This window comes from Nerophis lumbriciformis, linkage group LG23 (assembly GCF_033978685.3).
Source record: "Nerophis lumbriciformis linkage group LG23, RoL_Nlum_v2.1, whole genome shotgun sequence".
Lineage (NCBI taxonomy): Eukaryota > Metazoa > Chordata > Actinopteri > Syngnathiformes > Syngnathidae > Nerophis > Nerophis lumbriciformis.
Genome location: NC_084570.2, coordinates 30236659 through 30263588, shown reverse-complemented (window position 1 = coordinate 30263588; position 26930 = coordinate 30236659). Strand labels below are relative to the sequence as shown.

At 43.2% G+C, this 26930-nt stretch overlaps 1 protein-coding gene across 1 annotated transcript; it reads left to right on the top strand.

The window, feature by feature from the left end:
• On the top strand, positions 1–26930 carry LOC133622577 (uncharacterized). The gene is made up of 6 exons (XM_061985410.1): positions 1–75; positions 2949–3056; positions 22333–22414; positions 25540–25663; positions 25729–25973; positions 26040–26930. The coding sequence occupies exons 4-6, from the start codon at positions 25552–25554 to the stop codon at positions 26214–26216; spliced, it is 534 nt and encodes a 177-aa protein (XP_061841394.1). The 5' UTR covers positions 1–75; positions 2949–3056; positions 22333–22414; positions 25540–25551; the 3' UTR covers positions 26217–26930.

Genomic DNA, 26930 nt, shown 5'->3' with positions numbered 1-26930 from the left:
AGACCTTTCCAGCCGGCGTCATCATAAAAGCTAACTCGAAGGGATGGATGAAGAAAAGATGAGCGAGTGGTTAAGGTAAGTTTAAGTTTACGCGAAGAGGCCGGGTGGCTTTTTTCACGCAGCTCTGTCCATGTTGATATACGTATGTTTGTGATTGCACATTTGCGTACATTTTGGGAGTGAACAGAGTTGTTAGAACGCTGGTTTTTAATATATTATTAAAGTTTGACTGACCTATCTGACTGTTTTTTTGACATTCCTTTAGCGCAGTTAGATGCGGCTTACAACACGGGGCGGCTTATTGGTGGACAAAGTTTTGAAATATGCCGTTCATTGAAGGCGCGGCTTTTAACCCAGGGCGCCTTATGATGCGGAAAATACGGTACTCAAAAATATGATGTATATTTTATGTGATGAAAAAACATTTACTTGGGCACGAGATTAACCAAAAACTGACACACCGCAGCAATGCATTATGGGTTTATGGTGGCCATCTTTGTGATCCTCTGCAATCTGGGTATGACTTTTAAAAAGCACCATTACTCAAAGTAGCTTTGTATGTAGCTGTCTCTAAATACCGCCTAAAGTCTTGAAGGTATGGAACTCAATACACTCTCAAGCGTGATATACAGGAAAAACAGGTATAGATCATGGTGGGTTTATGGTGGCCATCTTTGAAATCCTCTGCAATCTGGGTATGACTTTTAAACGGCACCATGACTCAAAGTAGTGTTGTATATAGCTGTCGCTAAATACTGCCTAAAGTCTTTAGGGTTAGAACTCAATAGACTATCAAGCGTGATATAGAGAGAAAACAGGTATAGATCAATGTGGCAGCAATGCATTGTGGGTTTATGGTGGCCATTTTTGTAATCCGCTGCAATCTGGGTATGACTTTTAAATGGCACCATGACTCAAAGTAGCTTTGTATGTACCGTATTTTCCGCACTATAAGGCGCACCTAAAAACCACAAATTTTCTCAAAAGCTAACAGTGCGCCTTATAACCCGGTGCGCTTTATTACGATTAATTTTCATAAAGTTTCGATCTCGCAACTTCGGTAAACAGCCGCCATCTTTTTTCCCGGTAGAACAGGAAGCGCTTCTTCTTCTACGCAAGCAACCGCCAAGGAAAGCACCCGCCCCCATAGAACAGGAAGCGCTTCACCCGCCCCCGGAAGAAGAAGAAAAAACGCGCGGATATCACCGTACGTTTCATTTCCTGTTTACATCTGTAAAGACCACAAAATGGCTCCTACTAAGCGATCCGGTTCATAAAAAGACGCAATCTCTCCATCCGCACACGGATTACTACCGTATTTCACAGCAACTGAACCGCACTGTGGAACGGGAGCACGTACGGTGAATATTCGCACCACAGGGAATGAGAAGTCATCCTTCACTGTGGTTCTAGCTTGCCATGCTAACTTCCACTCATGGTGATATTCAAAAGGAAGACCTTGCCAAAAGAGACCTTTCCAGCCGGCGTCATCATAAAAGCTAACTCGAAGGGATGGATGGATGAAGAAAAGATGAGCGAGTGGTTAAGGGAAGTTTACGCGAAGAGGCCGGGTGGCTTTTTTCACACAGCTCCGAAGGCGAACACACCTTCACTAAGACGGGCAGACAGCCTCGGACGACATACGCCAACATTTGCCAGTGGATCGTAAATGCTTGGGCAGATATTTCGGTCACAACTGTGGTCCGAGCTTTCCGGAAGGCAGGATTCACAGAACAACAGCGACACTGACTCCCGATGACTTCTACGAGACGGAACCGGCCATTTTGGATACCACGCTTGCGCAACTTTTCAATTCGGACACCGAAGACGAAGAATTCGAAGGATTTACGAATGAAGAATAACTTCAGAAGGTGAGCGCTATGTTTATTTTGTGTGTTGTGACATTAACGTTCGAGCAACATTATGTTACTATTGCTCTACACCATTTTGAATTTTACTATGTTTGTGATTGCACATTTGCGTACATTTTGGGACAGAGTTGTTAGAACGCTGGTTTTCAATATATTATTAAAGTTTGACTGAACTATCTGACTGTTTTTTTGACATTCACTTTAGCGCAGCGTTTTTTTGACATTCACTTTAGCGCAGCGTAGGCGCGGCTTATAGTCCGGGGCGGCTTATTGGTGGACAAAATTATGAAATATGTAATTCATAGAAGGTGCGGCTAATAATCCGGTGCGCCTTATAGTGCGGAAAATACGGTAGCTGTCTCTAAATACTGCCTAAATGGTCTAGTTACAAGAAAATTTGAAAAAGTATATGACAAAAAAGACATAATGAACCTTTTTTGAGCAACTGCCTGAAGTCTTTTTCACTGAGAATTCAAGAAACTCTCAAGCCTGATAGAGAGAGAAAACAGAGACAGATCGGGGTGGCAGCAATGCATTTTGGGTTTACGGTGGCCATTTTTGTAATCCTTTGCAATCTGATTATGACCTTTAAACGGCACCATGACTCAAAGTACTAGTTTACAGCTGTGTCTAAATACGGTCACAGTTTCAATAACCACACATTTTCTATAAACAAAACAAAATGCCCTTATAGGGAAAATGCGCTTTTTAAAAAAAATTATGCCAATCATTCACAATCCTTATGTTTTTCTTTTAATGCATTCTCAAGTACGTGGTGGCTAACAACGCAGGCATAGGGGTACTATATTGCTATATAGCTACAAGAGTACTATATAAGCCCCCAAAAAACATCCAAGAACGGCGGACAATGTTTAGTATGTTTTTACAATTATTTGAAGTTCAGCAGGACCACATAGACAGATGTTTTTATTGCTGACGCGGGTTCATTGATTTCTAATTGCGTCGGAAAATAGCAAGCTTGGTACACTATTGGGGTGATTCAATGGCCAGTAGTGTGTTTGTGTACAGTCTTTCTCCAGCCGTGGTCATGTGGGGACACAAATGGCTTTTTGACAGGTATTTATTCAAGTGGGACACCACTGAAGGCCGAGGTGTGAAATGCCTGCAAAGGAAGAGTGATGAAAAGCGATTCAGCGCCTTTGACTCCTGTCAGTTCCAACTCTGGTAAGTGGGCTACAACCATGTCTTCTGCAAACAGTTTCGTTTTCTTCATGCTTGGGTTTTCCAATTCAAACTCTGCATAAAAACCCCCTCTGACTGAGAGCTTGACCTAATACACAATATTGCCAAAAGTATTTGGCCACCCATCCAAATAATGAGAATCAGGTGTCCTAATCACTAGGACCGGTGTATAAAATCAAGCACTTAGGCATGGAGACTGTTTCTACAAATATTTGTGAAAGAATGGGCCGCTCTCAGTGATTTCCAAGGTGGAACTGTCATAAGATGCCACCTGTGCAACAAATCCAGTTGTGAAATTTAAATATTCCAAAGTCAACTTTATTATAAGAAAATGGAAGCGTTTGGGAACAACAGCAAGTCAGCCACCAAGTGGTAGGCCACGTAAACTGACAAAGAGGGGTCAGCGGATGCTGAAGGGCATAGTGCAAAGACTTTCTGCACAGTCAGTTGCTACAGAGCTCCAAACTTCATGTGACCTTCCAATTAGCCCACCTACAGTACGCAGAGAGTTTCATGGAATGGGTTTCCATGGCCGAGCAGCTTAATCTAAGCCATACATCACCAAGTCTAATGCAAAGCGTGGGATGCAGTGGTGTAAAGCACGTCGCCACTGGACTCTAGAGCAGTGGAGATGCCTTCTCTGGAGTGATGAGTCCTGCTTTTCCATCTGGCAATCTGATGGACCAGTCTGGGTTTGGAGGTTGCCAGGAGAACGCTACAATTCGGACTGCATTGTGCCGAGTGTGAAATTTGGTGGAGGAGGAGTTATGGTGTGGGGTTGTTTTTCAGAAGTTGGGCTTTAGCCCCTTAGTTCCAGTGAAATTAACTTTGAATGCTCCAGGATACCAAAACGTTTTCGACAATTCCATGGGATGGCACTTTAAGTTCATATGTGGGTAAAAGCAGGTGGCCAAATACTTTTGGCAATATAGTGTACCTAAATCAGCTTGCTGTGACATCACAACGTAGCTAGACTACAAGACCCCCGCGGACAGAGGCATCCGAAACTGATTGAAGCTCACGTTAGAATGTAAGAATCTTACGATTTAATTAGGGCTGTCAAAGTAAACGTAGTAATACCGCGTTAACTATACATTTCAAGAACAGTTCGCGTTTTTTTAACGGGCGATTAACGTACACCCGATTTTTCTGGCTGGCTGAAATATTCTGTAAGTTAAAGTGCCAATGATTGTCACACACACACTAGGTGTGGCAAAATAATTCTCTGCATTTGACCCATCACCCTTGATCACCCCCTGGGAGGTGAGGGGAGCAGTGAGCAGCAGCTGTGGCCGCGCCCGGGAATCATTTTGGTGATTTAACCCCCAATTCCAACCCTTTATGCTGAGTGTCAAGCAGGGAGGTAATGGGTCCCATTTTAATAGTCTTTGGCATGACTCGGCCGGGGTTTGAACTCACAACCTACCGATCTCAGGGCGGACACTCTAACATGTTCTGGTGGAGTCCTCAATTACAGAATGTTTAGCAGGCTGAATATTACATTTTATTAATAATAGAGAAGGTTAAAACATTATCATGCAGAGATATGAAGACCATTAACTTGTACAACATGTAAATGGTAAATGGGTTATACTTGTTTAGCGCTTTTCTACCCTCAAGGTACTCAAAGCGTTTTGACACTATTACCACATTCAGCCATTCACAAACGCATTCACATACTGATGGCGGGAGCTGCCATGCAAGGCGGTAGCCACGACCAATCAGGAGCAAGGGTGAAGTGTTTTGCCCAAGGAAACACCACGGACATGACTAGGTTGGTAGAAGCTAGGGATCGAACCAGGAACCCTCAGGTATGCTGGCACGGACACTCTCCCAACCGCACCATGCCGTAATGTACAGAACATTCATCCGCGTAGAAATATCACAGACTACATTAACAAACATCTTTGACAATCAAAGCATGATCGTAACAATCCACATTTTGTGTTATTACTGCGTGAACATGTAGCTCCTCCTCTGAATGCAAGTGCTCCTACAGCAGGAACGCAAATTCAGAATTCCTACAAAATACAACATTTGGCAAGACACCAACACACTGCAGGTCATTTTGTTTAAGTGTGTTTATGTCATGTTTAAAAAACATTTCATTAAAACAAACAAATTGTTCAGTTATGGTCATAAACACTTGAATATGATCACTTATTATTGACGAAAAATGATATCCATCTGTGATTAATCACAATTAATTTTGAGTTAACTATGAACAAAATGCGATTAATCGTGATTAGATATATTTCAATCATTTGACAGCCCCAGATTTGATGCTTTGGCATTTTTTTTAACACAAATATCCTGCCTTTATTAGTCATAAATTCATCTTTGAGAAAGTGCATTTGAATAAAAGACAAGCCTTTTTCAGCGCCCATTTATGGAAAAACATGTTTAAAGATGACAAAAATCCCAGCAGATCCAAAAGAATACGGATCTTATTTCCTTCATGACGGATGTCTTCAACCTGAAAGATGCGTCACAACTTCTTGCTCATCCGCTGAAAACATTTCAGATGGCTGATCTCTGGGAGTGCCGGGAAGAAAAGCTCTGACCGTGGTCACCCGTTGCTGTGCACGGGCACATTCCCAGACGTTCCTCAGCCATGTGCTGAAAGCGTTTTCATACTTGGCAGGTGACAGACGACACGTCCAGACCGCATCGGGCCGCGCGACACTTGACCCGACCGTGCAGCGAGGTACACTCGACTAACGAGAAACGTGGATATGTTCCTTCTCCTGGCAGCTGGATGGGGATCGGTCTTATTGGAGGGTTGGTATTGGAAGACAACGAGGAATTTGAACCACTTGATCCACAAGGACATCCCTGAGGTCGAAGGTATCTGTTGTAGTCCACCCCAATGATGTTTGACGGGGTTGAGGTCACAGCCCCCAAGTTCTTCCACGTACAAGCTTGCACCAGATTGGTCCGTCTTTGGTTTCTCGCGCGTGTAACCCAAGTGGTCTCTCGTCCAGAAGGATAAAAGTGCCACCTCCGCGCTGGAGTCGCACGCTCCGAGTGCACGTGGAATCACGTTCACGCCTGTACGCCACTTGCTTGTCGTCGCCGTCGGGCCGTGTCCGTCGGGCCGTGTCCGTCGGGCCGTGTACGTCGGGCCGTGTCCATCGGTTTCACGCTGGGCGTCTTCCAACAAACCCTCTCCATCGACATAACAAAAAGGCAATGCACGCCATACCGATATTTTTTCTTCTCGTCAGAAAAAACAAAAGTAGAAATGGAGGAAAAAAGAGGTAATGATAAAAAGCTGAAATTTTAATACTGATAACAAATAATAATAAATCACTTTGTAACACAAATCTGACACGAAGTTTGAATACGTAATGTGTGTTTGTAGTAGGATTGTACGGTATACCAGTGCTAGTAAAGTACCACGGTACTAGTGAAACATAATTGGTATTAAAAATCCTCTAAAAAGCACCGGTTCTTTTAAAAAAATGTATTATCGGGCATGACTGCGCGTCGTCACGTCAGGACATTGCTGGTTTTACGAGCAAAAGAGCATGTTCGGCAGCGAGCACACACGGAGTACTTACAAGCAGACACGGTGTGTAGACAGAAAAGGGAGAACAGACACATTTTGGTCTAAAAAAGTATCAAAGGATACAACACTGAAAACAGAACCAGGAGACGGGTCAGTAGGGCTGTGAATGTTTGGGCACCACACGATTCGATCCTTGGGGGTAACGATTCGATTCAGAATCGATTCCTGATTCAGAACAATTCTCTATTCATATAACAAATTTTGATAACATTCTACATGCTGAAAATTTTAATTTCTCCTCGGGGATTAATAAAGTATTTCTGATTCTGATTCTGATTCTATGAACAACTACAACGCTCCATAAAGTAGACATACCGCTTTGATAAATGTTTCTATTACAGTTTGTACTTACAGCAACAACTTGATTTGTCTGGCAGGAAAGGACAGATTGAAAAAATAAATTAAAACATTTAACATCGATCATTTTTAATCGATAAAGAATTGTTACAAATAAGAATCGGGTTTATTCGAAAATCGCTTTTTTTTGCCCCCCCCCCGCAAGTGAATGTATAGACAAAAAGTACACATGTATATGCATATGCAAAGTATAATGTTGCTAGCAGGTTTGTGTCAACGTGTGACGTTTGTGTTGTTATGATCCGTTGCCCGGATCATGTTCTGTTTGTTTTGGACTCCCTCAGTTCCTGTTTTGTGCACCCTTAAGTTTGTTTTCAGTTATCATGGGTGCTTATTGTTTCCACCTGTCTCTGTTTCCCGAGCACAGATCAGAGCGCTATTTAACACTGCCTTTTCCGGTCAGTCAGTCTGGCTTCCTAATTTGCTTAATGCAACAGTTGACGACGATATTAATTTCTGCTATTTACATACTAGCTTTCACGCTAGCCCCCTTAGTTTTTGCCTTCCGTGCTATGAGCACGTTTTTGTTTGTTCCCGCCTGATTTATTGCCTAAATAAATAATTTCCTACCTGCACGCTGTGTCCGAAGTCTGTCTGCATCTTGGGAGAACAAACCTCGCATCACAATGCGCCCAGATCGTCACAGTAGGAAGCTAGCAGATAGCAATTCTCTCGCAACGGGCATGGAGGAGATGGAAGAAGGTACGTGGATGGTGTTGTGAGTGATGGAAGCGGAGATGCTCCGCTATTCGCCCAAGGAGAGGTCGAATCTGATGTGGGGACCTAGAGGTTCGCTCGTTTCCCATCGACTTCCTCTGGCCCGATGACATCGCCACCACACCGCAGTACCGCACGTGCCGGCGAAGACGGAAGCTGTCCAGAAAGGCTTCGCCTCGCCGTCAGGACGCGTCGCTCCCGCAATCTCCTCCTCCGGAACACAGCATGCCACAAACAGCCCAGTCTTCCCCTCAGATGTTTGGTAATCCTATCCATCATTTTGCCAAAGAGTTCACCGGCTGGGCTGTCAGTCAACTGGAGATCCGCGCCAATGACGTCACCCCGCCCACTTGTAATGATGTCAGAGACCAAGACTTTTTTTTAAATCTTCTAACTCTTTCTGTCAGCCGCCTCCTAAGGACTTTAATTCTAAAATAAAACATTATCAAGACATTTTTTTACAGACTCGCTCACCGGGTTTGTCCCTGTCCTCCAGGACTCAAGCTCCGCCCCCAATGACTTCGGTTCCACCCCCTATGGCCCAACCACTCCTCTGTTTTCTCCCTCCTGGTCATTCTTACACACTGCTACGGGGGTGGCTCAGTTCCTGCCAGCCGAACTGCCCCGCCCTGCAAGACCTTCTCTGCCTGCTGTTGCTCCAAGCCCGGCTCCGCCTCCTCTGTCTGCTGTGCCACGTGCTACTCAGCCTCCTCCACTTCCTGTTCCAGCGCAGCCATCTTCCGGGACCCCCCTTGAAGAGTACAGTCCTGCTTGGATGGATGAGTGGTACCGGAAGGTACTTATTGAACTAGAATTGGAGGAACAATCCCAATCAGCAGAGGACACTCCGCCTGCTATTGAGGCTTTGGACGACTCTCCAGTTCCTGCACTTCGGCTAGCGCCAGTTCCTGCTCCGAGGCAAGCTACAGTTCATTGCACCAAGCAAGCTCCAGTTCCTGCACCGAGGCTAGCGCCAGTTCCTGCTCCGAGGCAAGCTACAGTTCATTGCACCGAGGCTAGCTCCAGTTCCTGCAATAGGCAAAAAACTAAATGTTTCAATAAAAACAACTTAAAAACAAGCAAAATTCCCAAAAGAAACAGTTTTTTGATCTTTTAAAATGGCCTGGAATTCCCCCAAAGTGATGAGTCAGTTAGCCTCAGAACCTTCTGTAAGTTATTCCATGACCATGGTGCAGCAAATCTGAAGGCTTTTTTTTTTTTACCGAGACTTGTGTTGGCTCTAGGAACAAACACTCCAAGGATGTCATGTGACCACAAACTGAAGCGACTGGAGTCTCTACACATAAGTGAAGTGAAGTGAATTATATTTATATAGCGCTTTTCTCTAGTGACTCAAAGCACTTTACATAGTGAAACCCAATATCTAAGTTACATTTAAACCAGTGTGGGTGGCACTGGGAGCAGATGGGTAAAGTGTCTTGCCCAAGGACACAACAACAGTGACTAGAAGCGGGGATCGAACCTGGGACCCTAATTTGCTGGCACGGCCACTCTACCAACCGAGCTCTACCGCCCCAACATATCTTAAAATGTGTGTTGTGGCAATTCCAACTTTGACCACAGTGTCAGTTGCTACGAAGGGTGGTGCTTTCCATCATTTTCAGCAGATCATTGCAAAATGATCAACCCCCCCTCTCTTCTTCTCATGCGAGATCCACCCAGGAATGGGGCCATATGAATCCCTTCTCTGCTGTATGAGAAACATATTCATTATTTATATGCTGATTAAATCAAGAGGCATGTGAGGATGTTGCAGCTGTCCTTCACTGGTGGACTGAGCTGCAAATAACTTTGGGAATTTGTCTTCGTGGGAGACATTGTTACGTTTCCTTCTTTTCCTCGTTTCACACCGACATAACAGACAGACCTGTCATTGTTCAATAGCATGATCTTTAATACACGTATGTTTGTACATGTGTGCGCTCTTTGGGGCGTGGGTGTGTTATTGAGTGTGTGTGTGTGTGTGTGCGTGTATTTATAGCACGCCCATTGTTGAGCCAATAGAAAGCTCCGTAATTGGATGGAGTCTCCCTCTCTCTGTGGCTGATGAACGACTTGGCAGAGGTCCCTGTGATAAGTGTTCACCCGCCTCAGCGTCTAAAGCTCTCGTAGTCCCCGTTGTATTAACGTGTAAGTGAATGATCATTCTGGAGTGGAGGATACACCTCCACTATTAAATTTTTTGTCCTCCACTATAAAGCTGACAGTTGGACAATGATGCTCCTGACTGTTCTTCTATAGTGCGTCATCTAGTCGTAGAACTCAACAACATCTTTAGGGGTCTCAAAAACATCGATTTTTGAATGAATTACGATTCTTATCTGTCACAATTCTTAATCAAACATTTACTTGCTTTTTCTTCTTTTTTTTTTAATCTGTCCTGTCCAGCCACTCAGACAAATCATATTGTTGATGTAGATGATCTACATCTGCTGTACACATTACATTTAAAAAAAGAGAAGTGTTGGATACTTCTTTTGTTGCCTTATTTGACTGTATTCAATGTTTGGGTAGAATTGTATTTAAAAAATGTTTTTTTTCTCATATGTATATATATATATATACATATTAGGGCTGCGAATCTTTGGGTGTCCCACGATTCGATTCAATATCGATTCTTGGGGTCACGATTCGATTATGAATCGATTTTTTTTTCCGATTCAACGCGATTCTCAATTCAAAAACGATATTTTTCCGATTCAAAACGATTCTCTATTCATTCAATACATAGGATTTCAGCAGGATCTACCCCAGTCTGCTGACATGCAAGCAGAGTAGTAGATTTTGGTAAAAAGCTTTTATAGTTGTAAAGGACAATGTTTTATCAACTGTTTGCAATAATGTAAATTTGTTTCAACTATTAAATTAACCAAAAATATGATTTATGTGTTGTGTGTTGTGTGTTAGTGTGTTGTCAAGCTTATGAGATGCGATGCAAGTGTAAGCCACTGTGACACTATTGTTCATTTTTATTTTTTATTTTTTATTTTTTTTATAAATGTCCAATGATAATGTCAATGAGGGATCTTTAATCACATATATACATATATGTATGTATGTGTATATATATATGCGGTAGAAAATGGATGAATGGATGGATATGGATATATATATATATATATATATATATATATATATATATATATATATATATATATATATATATATATATATATATATATATATATATATAGTCGAGGTTTCTGTGGTTTATCCGTTATACAGTGCTCAATACCGGGTAGGGCGGAATATAGGTCAGGAAAAAAACAGAGGCTACTTCATCCCTACAAGTCTGTTTTGCTGGTATCCCTGCTCATATATATATATATATATATATATATATATATATATATATATATATATATGTATGTATGTATGTATGCATGTATGTGTGTGTGTGTGTATGTATGTATGTATGTATGTATATATATATATATATATATATATAATATATATGTATGTATGTATGTATGTATGTATATATATATATATATATATATATATATATATATATGTTTTTCCCCTTTTCCTTTACTTTTAAATGTACTTGTGGTGGGTCGCCACAAGTGAATGTACAAACCCCGTTTCCATATGAGTTGGGAAATTGTGTTGGATGTAAATATAAACGGAATACAATGATTTGCAAATCATTTTCAACCCATATTTAATTGAATGCACTACAACGACAAGATATTTGATGTTCAAACTCATAAACCTTTCTTTTTTTTTTGCAAATAATAATTAACTTAGAACTTCATGGCTACAACACGTGCCAAAGTAGTTGGGAAAGGGCATGTTCACCACTGTGTTACATCACCTTTTCTTTTAACAATACTCAATAAACTATTGGGAACAGAGGAAACTTATTGTTGAAGCTTTGAAAGTGGAATTCTTTCCCATTCTTGTTTCATGTAGAGTTTCAGTCGTTCAACAGTCCGGGGTCTACGCTGTCGTATTTTACGCTTCATAATGCGCCACACATTTTTGATGGGAGACAGGTCTGGACTGCAGGAGGACCAGGAAAGTACCCGCACTCTTTTTTTACGAAGCCACGCTGTTGTAACATGTGCTGAATGTGGCTTGGCATTGTCTTGCTGAAATAAGCAGGGGCGTCCATGAAAAAGGCGGCGCTTAGATGGCAGCATATGATGTTCCAAAACCTGTATGTACCTTTCAGCATTAATGGTGCCTTCACAGATGTGTAAGTTACCCATGCCTTGGGCACTAATACACCCCCATACCATCACAGATGCTTGCTTTTGAACTTTGCGTCGATAACAGTCTGGATGGTTCGTTTCCCCTTTGGTCCGGATGACACGATGTCGAATATTTCCAAAAACAATTTGAAATGAGTGTGAAAGTTGTCTGTCTATCTGTGTTGGCCCTGCGATGAGGTGGCGACTTGTTTAGGGTGTACCCCGCCTTCCGCCCGATTGTAGCTGAGATAGGCTCCAGCGCCCCCCGTGACCCCAAAAGGGAATAAGCGGTAGAAAATGGATGGATGGATTGAATTTGAAATGTGGACTCGTCAGACCACAGAACACTTTTCCACTTTGCATGAGTCCATCTTAGATGATCTCGGGCCCAGAGAAGCCGGCGGCGTTTCTGGATGTTGTTGATAAATGGCTTTCGCTTTGCATAGTAGAGCTTTAACTTGCACTTACAAATGTAGCGACCAACTGTATTTAGTGACAGTGGTTTTCTGAAGTGTTCCTGAACCCATGTGGTGATATCCTTTAGAGATTGATGTCGGTTTTTGATACAGTGCCGTCTGAGGGATCGAAGGTCACGGTCATTCAATGTTGGTTTCCGGCCATGCCGCTTACGTGGAGTGATTTCTCCAGATTCTCTGAACCTTTTGATGATATTATGGACCGTAGATGTTGAAATCCCTAAATTTCTTGCAATTGCACTTTGACAAACGTGCTCACGCAGTTGTGGACAAAGGGGTATACCTCGCCCCATCCTTTCTTTTGAAAGACTGAGCATTTTTTGGGAAGCTATTTTTATACCCAATCATGGCACACACTTGTTTCCAATTAGCCTGCACACCTGTGGGATGTTCCAAATAAGTGTTTGATGAGCATTCCTCAACTTTATCAGTTTTTATTGCCACCTTTCCCAACTTCGTTGTCACGTGTTGCTGGCATCAAATTCTAAAGTTAATGATTATTTGCAAAAAAAAATAAGTTTATCAGTTTGAACATCAAATATGTTGTCTTTGTAGCATATTCAACTGAATATGGGTTGAAAATGATTTGCAAATCATTGTATTCCGTTTATATTTACATCTAACACAATTTCTCAACTCATATGGAAACGGGGTTTGTATGTATGGGAAACACTGCGGTTGTACCTCGGTTTTCATGCGTCTCACTTGTACGGTTTCAGTCTCACACGTGAATATTTTGTTTTGTAAAGACAACACGACGTCCCACTATAATGTCATTTGTCCTTTTCTTTGTTTTTGAAAAATGGCCATTCTCTCCCTGAGCTCGGGTGGGAGAGAAAGGGTATGTCAGTTCTTCTTGCATGAATGTAAAAATTGACCGATTGTTTGGTTAATAATGATATTAATAATAGTGTTACAGCTAGTTATTATGGAAATTAAAAAGTTAACTTCATTTTAATGGTTGAAAGTAAAACCACTGTCATGGTACCTTGTTAGTGATTAGTGATTAGTTTAGTTTGGTCATACCTCTTTAGTTTTGAGTTAATTTCTCTTCTTATGCTCCCTTTGTTGCCATGGACATTCAGTGCACTTGCCTGTGGTTAGTGGTCAGGACGCTCACCTGCTCCTGATCACTAATCACAGGTCTGTTCACATAAATGTTAAATGGGTTATACTTGTATAGCGCTTTTCTACCTTCAAGGTACTCAAAGCGCTTTGACACTATTTCCACATTCACCCATTCACACACACATTCACACTCTGATGGCGAGAGCTGCCATGCAAGGCGCTAACCACGACCCATCAGGAGCAAGGGTGAAGGCTCAAGGACACAACGGACGTGACGAGGTTGGTAGAAGGTGGGGATTGAACCAGGAACCTTCAGGTTGCTGGCATGGCCACTCTCCCAACCGTGCCACACTCTGCCTGGCAGTCTCGTTTGTGTTTGGCTTGACGCTAAATCTCTCGTTTTTCCGTTTTTTTCACTGTTCCACGCTAAATATCCTTTTCATCGCCATGTTAAGCTAAAGCTAGCCCCGAGCATTGAAAGTGTACCCCATGGATCATTTACAAATGTTTGTACTTAAAAAGTCAGTTCCTCCGATATTCTTATCGTCCAATAGCTGCTTGGGAAGTACAGTAAGAAATCCAAAGAATCTCTCCTGGTGTGTGTGCGTGCGTGTGCTTCTCACTATGTTGGAAACTTCTCTGTGCTCAGCCAGAAAATGTGAGAATGTTACAATTATAAAACAAGATTGACAGGACGGATAGTGTTGCACTGGCAGATGACACTTCCTGGCACACAAGTTATTCACAGCACACACACACACACACGTGGGGGGGGGGGGGGGGGGTGTTCAAGGTCAAAGCAAACACATGGCGTACAAAGCAGCAAAAATGCAGGCTGGTCAGTGGGACAACACAAATGATTGCACACATCAAAAAGGGAAGACTCTTAAAATGAACTGAATGCATCTTAAAAGGCTTTATGGCGTATTTGATGATGGGAAAAGTGCAATTTCTTCAGGTGGTCTTGCAGGAGCCGTGCAAGTGACAACGTGTGAAACAAGTCCTTGGAAACAAGAGCAGCTGTTAAAAATAGTGGTGCAAATATTTGGTGTCAAAAGACTTCATGCTAACAGTCATGAATGTTTGCATTAAACATTTACATTAAACATTTGTGGTAAACATTTGTAATAACATTTGTATTAAACATTTTGCATTACATTTTTGCATTAAATATTCGTATTAAACATTTGCATTAAATATTTATATTAAACATTTGTATTAAACATTTTGTCGGATTTGGCGGATTTGTTCAGATTTCTGGTAGTACAGTTGCGGCCTGCAAAACGGCTACCCCCTGCTCGACCACCACCACCTGTTTTTCAACTGGCCAAGCCGCAACCACCAGCACACGCTCCTAGGCTGGTTCCTGAACCAGCACCAGATCCAGGACTGGTCCCCAATCCAGTACCCACTCCTAGACTGGTCCCAGAACCAGCACCCACACCAAGACTGGTCCCCGAACCAGCACCCACTCCAGGACTGGTCTCCGAACCAGCACCCGCTCCAGGACTGGTCCCCAAACCAGCACCCGCTCCAAGACTGGCTCCCGAACCAGCACCTGCTCTGAGACTGGTCCCCGAATCAGCACACGCTCCAAGACTGGTCCCCGAACCAGCACCTTCTCCAAGGCTGGTCACCGTACCAGCACCAGCACCCAGACTGGTCTCCGTGTCAGCACCAGCACCCAGACTGGTACCTGTGTCAGCACTACGGCTAGCACTTGCTTCAGCACCACGGCCAGGGCCTGATTTAGCACCATGGCCAGCGCCCGCTTCTGCTCCACAGCCAGCCCATGCTTCAGCACCTCGGCCAGCTCCTCAGCCTGCTGCCTCGTCTCTGGCTCCGACGACATTGTACTTCTCGTCTCTGACCCCGACGACATCGTCCTCCTCGTCTCTGGCTCCGACAACATTGTTCTATTCGTCTCTGGCTCCAACGATATTGTCCTCCTCGTCTCTGACCCCAATGACATCGTCCTCCTCGTCTCTGGCTCCGACAACATCGTACTCCTCGCCTCTGACCCCGACGATATCGTCCTCCTCACCTCTGACACCGACGACATCGTCCTCTTTGTCTCTGCCTCTGACGACATTGTCCTCCTCGTCTCTGACCCCAAAGACATCGTCCTCCTCGTCTCTGACCCCAACGACATCGTCCTCCTCGTCTCGAACTCTGACGATATCATCCTCATTGTCTCTGGCTGACCTCCTCGTCTCCAGCATTGTCGCCCCCGCGACCTCCGGCTGGCCGGCCGCACAGGCGGCCATCAGGCGCCCTCCGCGGCACCCTCTGCGGCACCCTTCGCGCCGCCCTCCGCGCCGCCCTCTGCGCCGCCCTCTGCGCCGCCATCTGCGCCACTCTCTGCGGCCAGTGCATGGACGCTTGTTGCGCCAAAAGCAGTGACGCCCAGGATATACACGTGGAACTCATAGGCCGCTGGAGTTCTGGCGGCACTCGCGTCCTCCTTCCCGAAGACCTAAAAGGTGGCCGTTCCTTGGTCACCCGCCTCGCTGGCTGCAGCGGTGTTCTACTTGCCGCCGCCACCAGACTCGTCCCCGGTAGATTCTGGGACCACCCTCCCTTGACTCCTGATCTCTGTGTTCTTCTGGTTCCAGTTTTGGGACATCTGGAATCTGTCCATAGGAGAGGAGTACTGTCACAGCCTGGGCGCACGTCAGTGTGCATTCATGTGTGCATTCATGTGTGCGCTGCGCACCTCTCGCTGAACACTCCCGGTAACACTTATTTAATTCCTACACATAGTCGCACACCATACACATCTTGGATCAATACACACACTTTATATATATATATATATATATATATATATATATATATATATATATATATATATATATATATATATATATATATATATATATATATACATATAGTGCATATGTATATAAATAAATAGAGTTTAAACAACGTCTCTCCTGTCTGTGCCGTCTCCTTCTCCTGTACACGTAAAACATTTGTATTCAACATTTACATTAAACATTTGTATTAAATGTTTGCATTAAACAATTGTATTAAACATTTGTATTAAACAATTATATTAAACATTTGTATTAAACATTTGTATTAAACATTTACATTAAACATTTGTATTAAACAATTGTATTAAAAATTTGCATTAAACATTTGTATTAAACATTTGTATTCAACATTTACATTAAACATTTGTATTAAACATTTGCATTAAACATTTGTATTAAATGTTTGCATTAAACATTTGTATTAAACATTTGTATTCAATATTTGTATTCGACATTTACATTTAACATTTGTATTAAACATTTGTATTAAACATTTGTATTAAACGCGCCAACACGCACACACACTGTCACTAGCCCTGTGGTGCACTCAAAGTTTAAAACCACAAAACTCTTAACTCAACAGCCAATGATTAGGAATACAAATGTGAATCCACTTTACCTTGTCGGTTAATCTTCTTGGTGCGCAGCAAAAGGTGATGGAAGAGTGGGTGTCGACAACGCTGTGGATACTTCGCACGCACGCACTAACCGATTGACCGCCTGAACGTCAGACCAGCCCCCCGCACGACCACCTACACTCACCGACCGACTGACTGCCCAAACGCACGCACGCACGCACACACGCTCACCCGCACGCACTGATCGACCGACCGACCAACCGACCCCATGCAACGACCGACCACACGCACGCCCACCCGCACGCACTGACTGACCGATTGACCGACCAGCTGCACGCACTGACCGACCGACCGACCAACCGACCCCATTCACCGACCGACCACACGCAGGCCGACACGCATGCACTGACCGACCAACCGACCGACCGACCCCATGCAACGACCGACGGCACGCACGCTCCAACCGACCAACCGATGCATTAGTACGCTAAAAAAATAGTTCCTCAGTGTTCACTCTTACAATAACAATGTTGCTACAGTTTGGTTATTATACAAGTTACAGAACGTAAATGAAGTATTGTTGACGCTTTTTGAATGCATTTTTAAAGTGATTTAGAGGTAGAATTGATTGCTAACATTAGCTGCATTGCCAGTCACCAGAAACAACACGATTTTTATATGTTACAATGCAAAAAAAACAAAAAAAAACTTGTCTTCCTGTCTCTCATAAAGATTGTGAAGGATAGGCAACATTCCAAAAAAAGGTGCGGTTCCCCTTTATGGCATCCACATTTCTTAAAGACAGAGATACATACGCAAAGTGGACTACTGGTGGTCCGGATGGATCACAAGGTGCCGGTTGTAAAACTCAGAGGCTGCAGGAGCCAAAATGTCTTCTGGAGGGGATGGATGTCAGGGAATGTAGTCTCCCACCTCCAAGACTCCCTTACATTAGCTCAGGTTTATTTTTAAACCCAAATCAGCCTCCAGATGGAGAGATCTACCCATGAATCTTAATGGAGGACAGACCGCTGACATTGACACATCCAAATGTAATCCTACCTCAACTTTGAAGTCTCTCCGAATTATTCTGCCATCGCTTTGGCGCCCCCTACAGCGCAGAGCTGCATGTACGGCCATAGTCTCCCATTTGCCCTTGAGTGTGTTTCCATAGTGATGTAACGTGTAAATGCTTATTCCTGGCTCTTTTCTAGTTTCACTTCTTATTATAACCACCTTGAAATGTAGGTCAGGATGTTCAGGTTAGGGCGAGCAGATGTGTTCCAACAGATTTGTCTGCTCTAATTGTCAGTTTCAGGTCCTCACATTGAGCATATTTTTGCCTTGCAGAGCGTAAAGCTTCTCCAAGATGTTACCTAGTTTGGGGTTTAGTTCAGAAACCACAGAAGTCAGGCCTGCCCAGCCCACCAATCATGACGGGCAGCGTCTGGGTACCTTAAACGGCTCCCATCGTCTTCCGAATCTGTCCAAGCAGCAGATGGCCTGTTATCATACTTCTGAGTCGGTTGATACGTCAATGTCCTCAACGCAATGAATGGCCGGGCACAAGACCCTTCACTTCTCCCAAGCACCTGTGGTGTATTTTCATCCATCCATTTTCTACCGCTTATTCCCTTTGGGGTCGCGGGGGCGCTGGAGCCTATCTCAGCTGCATTATCAATTTTTATTCAATATGTTTAGTAATTGTGAGCAATATACACTTAAAAATATATGTTCTGTTAAACCACTCCTGGTAATACTTGTTTTTGTTGGATTTTGTGGTTTGAAACTTGTAACTTTAAGAGAGTCACAAACATTTATTTTAACTGCTGTGGCTGTAGGCAACTCCACAAGATGGCTGACTGGGTGGCTGAAACATTGGGAGTGGTCACCATCCAGAAGCTTTATCTACGTGAACTGTTGCTTACAACGAACTCATCTTTGGTATTATTGCGGACTGTGACTGTGACTATTATTGCTGACTCTTTGGTATTATTGCTGACTTAGCAGTTTGTCTTGGGATACAAGAGCGACTTTTACAAAAACAATGTTTGTGTTTCAGAATAAATTTGTGATCATTTATCAATAAATGGAGAGATGATGTGAGAATTTAACACTTCTAAAAATATGACGAGTTTAGGCAATATATTTTGAGTCTTGGGAGAGTTTATCTTTCATTCACACAATCAATCAATCAATCAATCAATCAATCAATCAATCAATCAATCAATCGATCAATCAATCAATCATTTAATCAATCAATCAATCAAACAACCAATGGACCGACCGACCAACTTCACGCCCGCACGCACTGACTGACGGACCGCACGCACGCACCGACTGACCACAAGCACGCCCGCACATAGTGACCGACCGATTGACTGCACGCACCGACCGACCGACCGTCCAACAAACTGCCCAGTCGCACACACCGACCTACTGACCAACCGACCAACTGCCCGGCAGCACGCAGTGACGATTGACCAGCCGACACACTGCCTGGCCGCATGCACCGACCGACTGACCAACTGACCAACAGCCCGCATGCACCGACCGACCGACCGCACACATGCACGCTTGCACCGACCGACTGACCGACCGACCAACTGCTTGCTTCCTGTGTGCTCCCACACTAGAATTTAACACTTGTAAAAATTTGGAGTTTAGGCAATATATTTTGAGTCTTGGGAGAGTTTATCTTTCACACACAATCAATCAATCAATCAATCAATCAATCAATCAATCAATCAATCAATCATTTAATCAATCATTCAATCAAACAACCAATGGACCGACAAACTGACCGACCGACCAACTGCCCGCCCGCATGCACCGACCGACTGATTGCCCACCCACACGCACTGGCCGACCGCCCGACCACCTGCACGCACCGACCTACCATACGCACGCACACCCGCACGCACGCACGCACCGACCGACCGACCGACTGACTGCACACACCGACCGACCAACTGCCCGGTCGCACGCACCGACCAACTGACCGACCAAACAACTGCCCGCTCGTACGCACTGACCAACTGCCCGGCCGCACGCACGACCGACCGACTGACCAACAGCCCGCACGCACTGACCGACCGACTGGCAGACTGACTGACTGACTGAGAGCCCGCATGCACTGACAGACCGACTGCACGCACGCACGCTTGCACTGACCGACTGACCGACCGACCAACTGCCCGGCCGCACGCACCGACCAACTGACCGACCTACCAACTGCCCGCTTCCTGTGTGCTCTGACACCTGAAAGGACTGTTTGTCTGCACTTCGCCCTCCTTATCTGCATCCTGGGGTCCAGACCTTGCAAAGCCAAGCTGCACCGTAACAGATTCCACTGTATTTAAAAATGATAAAACAAATAATATTTTGGTACTTCATACTTAGATGATCGTATTTGATCAGTCTTTCAGTGAAAACTTCCGAGAAGTAAAAAGTTACATTTTCATGACACATCTTGAGGACAAACCGCTCCCGTTAGAACACTCGGTTCATGGTCAGAAAGTTCCTGTCCGCATGTTGCCCTCCAGCACTGAAGTCAAGTACGGAGTAAAGAGTCTTTCAGAGCAAGTGACGCTGAGGGGAAACGATTCATGGAGAAGAAAGAAAAGCAGAACACTCAACATGACTTCCTAATTTTGTCTCTCATCTCAAATGATAAATGACACGACATCTCACGCCAGCAACTCTTACCTTGCTTCTTCTCCATGCCTTGATACGACTACAGAACATATTAACGGGGAAAGTAGGAAACCACAAAAGGTCGACGCTTTCATTTAATTCAAAAAATTAAGATGTGATTAATATGATAGGACAATGGTTCTCAAACTAAACTTTTTTTTTTTTTTTTACCAAGTAGCACCTCAGAAAACACTTGGCTCTCCTAGTACCACCATAATGACAACATTAAAGTACAGTAGCTTAGTAGACCTAAGTATTCATCAAGTACCACCATAATGACAACATTAAAGTTCGGTAGCTTAGTAATCCTTAGTATTCATCAGTGGCCTAGTGGTTAGAGTGTCCACCCTGAGATCGGTAGGTTGTGAGTTCAAACCCCGGCCGAGTCATACCAAAGACTATAAAAATGGGACCCATTACCTCCCTGCTTGGCACTCAGCATCAAGGGTTGGAATTGGGGGTTAAATCACTAAAAATGATTCCTGGGCGTGGCCACCGCTGCTGCTCACTGCTCCCCTCACCTCCCAGGGGGTGATCAAAGGACATGGGTCAAATGTTTCGCCACACCTAGTGTGTCTGTGACAATCATTGGTACTTTAATGACAACATTAAAGTACAGTAGCTTAGTAGTCCTAAGTATGCATCAAGTACCACCATAATGACAACATTAAAGTACAGTAGCTTAGTAATCCTAAGTATTCATCAAGCACCACCATAATGACAACATTAAATTAAAGTAGCTTAGTAGTCCTAAGTATTCATCTAGTACCACTGTAATGACAACATTAAAATACAGTAGTGTAGTAGACCTAAGTATTCATCAAGTACCACCATAATGACAACATTAAAGTACAGTAGTGTAGTATACCTAAGTATTCATCAAGTACCACCATAATGACAACATTAAAGTACAGTAGTGTAGTAGACCTAAGTATTCATCAAGTACCGCCGTAATGACCAACATTGAAGTACATTAGTGTAGTAGACCTAAGTGTTCATCAAGTACCACCAAAATGACAACAATAAAGTACAGTAGTGTAGTAGACCTAAGTATTCATCAAGTAACACCATAATGACAACATTAAAGTACAGTAGTGTAGTAGACCTAAGTATTCATCAAGTACCACCATAATGACAACATTAACATACAGTAGTGTAGCAAACCAAAGTATTCATCGAGTACCACCAAAATGACAACATTAAAGTACAGCAGTGTAGTAGACCTAAGTATTCATCAAGTACCACCATAATGACAACGTTAAAGTACAGTAGTGTAGTAGACCTAAGTATTCATCAAGTGCCACCATAATGACAACATTAAAGTACAGTAGTGTAATAGACCTAAGTATTCATCAAGTACCACCATAATGACAACATTAATGTACAGTAGTGTAGTAGACCTAATTTCTTAGTTTTTTATTTTCAATAAATCTGCAAAAATCTTTAAAACGTTTTCACATTGCTATTGTGGGGTATTTGTGTGTATAATTTTGAGGACAAAAAGGAACGTATTCCATTTTGGAATAGGGCTGTAACATAGATGTGTAAAAAGTGAACTTTTAGGAGCAAAACCAGACATTTAAAGAGTTGTCTGCAGGAACAAAGATCATGCGTGGAAAGGATGAGGTTCACTTCAAACAAAACACTCTTCACTTCCCTATTTTCACCAGTCACTTCCTTATATTTCCCATCTGTCAGCGCAGATGAGTCCACTCACATGCAGACTTTGCATAACTTTTTGTAGTCCCTTTTGTTGCAGTCAGTAGAGAATCTTTGTGAGACAAAGTTGTCTGCAAACCCAGAAGAAGAAGAAGAAGAAGGATTTATATGAGTTGCAGCAGGTCAGTAAACATTTGCTGTTATTATACCGGACACCTCATTAGGTACACTGGCACTGTGTAAGGGAAGCAAATTAAAACTTTGTTCTCAAAAAGTGAACAACAGTCTGAGAGATAAAGGTGCAGAAAGTGAGTTTTACAGCCATCTTGACCCAAATAATCAAGATCAAGGAACTAAAAAAAAGTACATAACTTTCATGATTTGTTGCATATTGTACTTGTGAGATTTGTGTATATTTTTGTGTAGTATGTTCACACAATGTATATGTACTCGTTTTGTGTCTTATTCCTTGTTTAACATTGCATTTAGGGCTGTCCAAACTTCGATCATTTTGTGTCCTATTCTACTTGTAGATTAAAAGCACAAACACTTTATTACACAGGTGTCAAACTCAAGGCCCGTGGGCCAGATCTGGCCCGCCACATCATTTTATCTGGCCCGCAAACAGCTGGAAATGATATGTGTCAATAAAGTACTTCATATTTTCTCACTAAATGTAATGGATTTAAAAAAAATTGACAGACAAAATATATATGTACGGCTTGAAAGTGCATACATTTTAATCTTTAATAGTATCCAATAATGCAACAAATATGGCAGTATATTATCATACTTTCCAAACATGTTTTTGTCCAAATAAAAATGAATAAAAATACTTAACTTTACAGCAAACTACACATCGAATTAATAAAAATGACAATACATTTTACATTGTTCTTTACAGCATATCACTGTAAATTTAACAAAACTACTACTGTTTTTTGCGTTAAAATTCTGTTGACTGAGCTGCCAGTTTTTGACTGTAAAATGTACAGTGGTTGTTTTTTTAATGGTGTATTACTGTAAATAGAAAGACGGTACATTTGTTTTTACGGTACAAAAACTGGCAGCTAAGTTGTCAGAATAAAAAAAAAACTTGTGCTGTTTTTCCATGAACTATATAATGTTGTAAAAACCAATGTCAATTTAACACAAAAATTCTGGCAACTAAGCTGCCAGATTTTTCCGTAACCCCCCCCCCCCAAAGAAAATAGTAATACTGTTTTTCCATTTACTGTAAAATGTTGTCCATCCATCCAGCCATCTTCTTCCGCTTATCCGAGGTTGGGTCGCGGGGGCAGCAGCCTAAGCAGGGAAGCCCAGACTTCCCTCTCCCCAGCCACTTCGTCCAGCTCTTCCCGGGGGATCCCGAGGCGTTCCCAGGCCAGCCAGGAGACATAGTCTTCCCAACGTGAACTGGGTCTTCCCCGTGGCCTCCTACAGGTCGGACGTGCCCTAAACACCTCCCTAGGGAGGCGTTCGGGTGGCATCCTGACCAGATGCCCGAAGTACAGTAGTGTAGTAGATCTAAGTATTCATCATGTACCACCATAATGACAATGTTAAAGTACAGCAGGGTAGTAGACCTAAGTATTCATCAAGTACCACCATATTGGCCAACATTAAAGTACAGTAGTGTAGTAGACCTTAGTATTTATCAAGTACCACCATAATGACAACATTAAAGTACAGTAATGTAGTAGCCCTAAGTATTCATCAAGTACCACCATAATGACAACATTAAAGTACAGTAGTGTAGTAGACCTAAGTATTCATCAAGTACCACCATAATGACAACGTTAAAGTACATTAGGGTAGTAAACCTAAGTATTTATCAAGTACCACCATAATGAAAACATAAAAAATAGTACTGTAGTAGACCTAAGTATTCATCAAGTACCACCATAAATACCAACATCAAAATACAGTAGCATAGTAGGCCCAAGTACTCATTATTTAACAAGTATATTTAATAGTTTTGGCCTCTGTAACATTACACACATTTTGAACAGTAACATTGTGTTTCAACATTTAATTAAACAATTTTTCAGTGCACCACGACATTGAACCTGCGTACCACTATGCTACAATGTAGTGTTGCGACCTCATTTGAAGTAGGTTTAATCTATTTACAAAATAAGATGACAAAACAATTGAATCTGATGACAGCCGGAAGTAATAAAGAGATGAAATATACAAAGAAATAAAACAATTGTTTTACATTGCTGGTCTTGTCATCCTCGTCCGGACCTGAGGGCGACTTTGTGGTGTGAATGGACCAAAGATGACGCCGGCGAGGAATCGTTGAACACAAAGCTTTATTTGGATCAGCGAGCCTTCCAGGAGAAGAGTCTGGGCCTGATAATACTCTCTCTCTCTGTCTGTCTGCCCATGGAGAGCCTTGCTCTTTGTACAATCAATCAATCAATCAATGTTTACTTATATAGCCCTAAATCACGAGTGTCTCAAAGGGCTGCACAAGCCACAACGACATCCTCGGCTCAGATCCCACATCTGGGCAAGAAAGAACTCAACCCAATGGGATGACAATGAGAAACCTTGGAGGGGACCGCAGACCGTTAACGTTACTGTTAGCCACTGACTATGCTTGGGTAACGTTAGTCTAGCTAACATTACTGCAGTCCTGGTTGACATAAGAGATAACCTTATTTTAGCCTAAAGGCTACAAGTGAGCAGATATGGAAATTAACAGGCAACACCGGCACTATCACTGGGACTGCAGGTTGAAGCAGAGGAAGAGGGGTTTGCTTCGTCATCTCTGTCGCTGCTAGTACACGACACCTTTCTCTAACCTTCAGGTTATGTACGACCTGAACATGTTTCATCATGTTTGTTGTACTACTCCCCTTAGTTATGCACACACACACACCTGTACCCGTGTGACTTACAACTCCTCGACTCAAACCAAAAGATGTTTCTCAAACCTCTTATTCTGTCTCCGACACACAAAGGTGTCCCAAAACGTTTGCCCATGACTTGCTAAAATGACAGAAAATCTCCAGTAATGGAGGACGGCTTGGTGCAGTTGGGAGAGTGGCCGTTTCAGCAACCTGAGGGTTCCTGGTTCGATTCCCACCTTCTACCAACCTCGTCACGTCCGTTGTGTCCTTAAGCAAGACACTTCACCCTTGCTCCTGATGGGTTGTGGTTAGCTCCTGCCATCAGTGTGTGAATGTGTGTGTGAATGGGTGAATGTGGAAAGAGTGTCAAAGTGCTTTGAGTAGGTAGAAAAGCGCTACACAAGTATAACCTATTTACCATTTATCTTCCATTGTTCTGGTCGAAGTGGTGAGCCGCGATGGAGGACGCCTACAGACAACTTCACCAGGAGTTTGTGCGCCTCAGATCACTTTGTCTCAGGCAGGCTGCTCTGTTGCACCAACTCATGGCAGCCCTGCAGAAAGAGAAAGGTCTGGTACTCAATCCATGCTCTCCATAAATGATCTTCCGGGAGAATTAAAAGGTGTTTCTGCAGGTGTTCCCGACGGAGTCCTTTCTGTCCAGTGTCTCCAGGAAATCCCGCGGCCTTTCCAGGGACCACCGATAAGAGCCCTGAACCCTGCGACACCATCTGACATGAACATGTCTCACCTGCTGACTGAAGATTTGTCCAAGTTCTGCTTGAAGTTATCTGATGGCAAAACAGAGGAAAAGAAGTCTTCAAACCAGTGGTCATGTGATCCTTGTGGTGCAGCCGAGGGCCACCAAGACTCAATGAGGGTAAAGGCACCGGTGACGGCGCGTGTGTGTGCGCCGTATTTGTCACCACCAACGTGTTTGTTTCAGATGCTGCTGACAGACCCACGGACCCTCGCTGTTGACCTTCCCAGTCTGTCGGGCAGACTGCAGATGTCCGACGTAACGCTGCAGTCCTACGTGTGCGACTTCTGCCAGGCAGTTTTTCCCGGACATACGACCACCAGGGGAGACTTCCTGCAGCATCTCCACAACCATGTCACGTAGTGGCCTACCAGCTCAGAAACGATCAACATGTTGGAGGAAGAAAACCAACAAATACCATTTTCTTTTACCGTATTTTCCGGACTATTTTTCTCAAAACTCGACAGTGCGCCTTATAACCCGGTGCCTAATGTAAGGAATAAGTTTGGTTGAGCTTACCCACATTGAAGCTATTTTATTTGGTACATGGTCTAATGATAAGTGTGACCAGTAGATGGCAGTCAAACATAATATATAAGTGTAGCCTGCAATATGACTCAGGTAAACAACACCAACATTTTATATGTTCCATTAAAAATATAGAACATTACAAACGGTGCTCGAAAATGTTCCAAAATGTTTTAGTACGACTTTGGTAAGCTATGAAGCCGCACCGCTTGATGTGCTTCAACATACAAGTATTATTATGTATAAGGTAAGACATATTATCTGGCGTTTTGTTTCGCAATATTATGCAAAAGCAACTTTTCTTACCTTCATTTAAGTTGATCCTTTTCCCTACCTTCGTTGACGAACCTTGGAACATGGATTTTTTATTCACTGGTGACCAGAGACGATCCTTTTGATGCTCAGCGCAAGTGCACTCGTACTTTGTGGACGCCGTCTGCTCCACATTTCCTGTAACTGTTTTGCATTTTGTTTTGTTTTCGTCATAGCCTGTCCGGTCAGAGCACTTCCCTGTTGCTGTCGCTTTTAAAATAAAATCACAACAACCTC

Bases quoted from the DNA above. Each gene is read 5' to 3' on its own strand.
- LOC133622577 (XM_061985410.1), top strand. From the start codon at position 25,552: ATGGAGGACGCCTACAGACAACTTCACCAGGAGTTTGTGCGCCTCAGA. The intron at 25,664-25,728 runs GTCTGGTACTCA...GTGTTTCTGCAG, and splicing joins AGCCCTGCAGAAAGAGAAAG to GTGTTCCCGACGGAGTCCTT. The intron at 25,974-26,039 runs GTAAAGGCACCG...TGTTTGTTTCAG, and splicing joins GCCACCAAGACTCAATGAGG to ATGCTGCTGACAGACCCACG.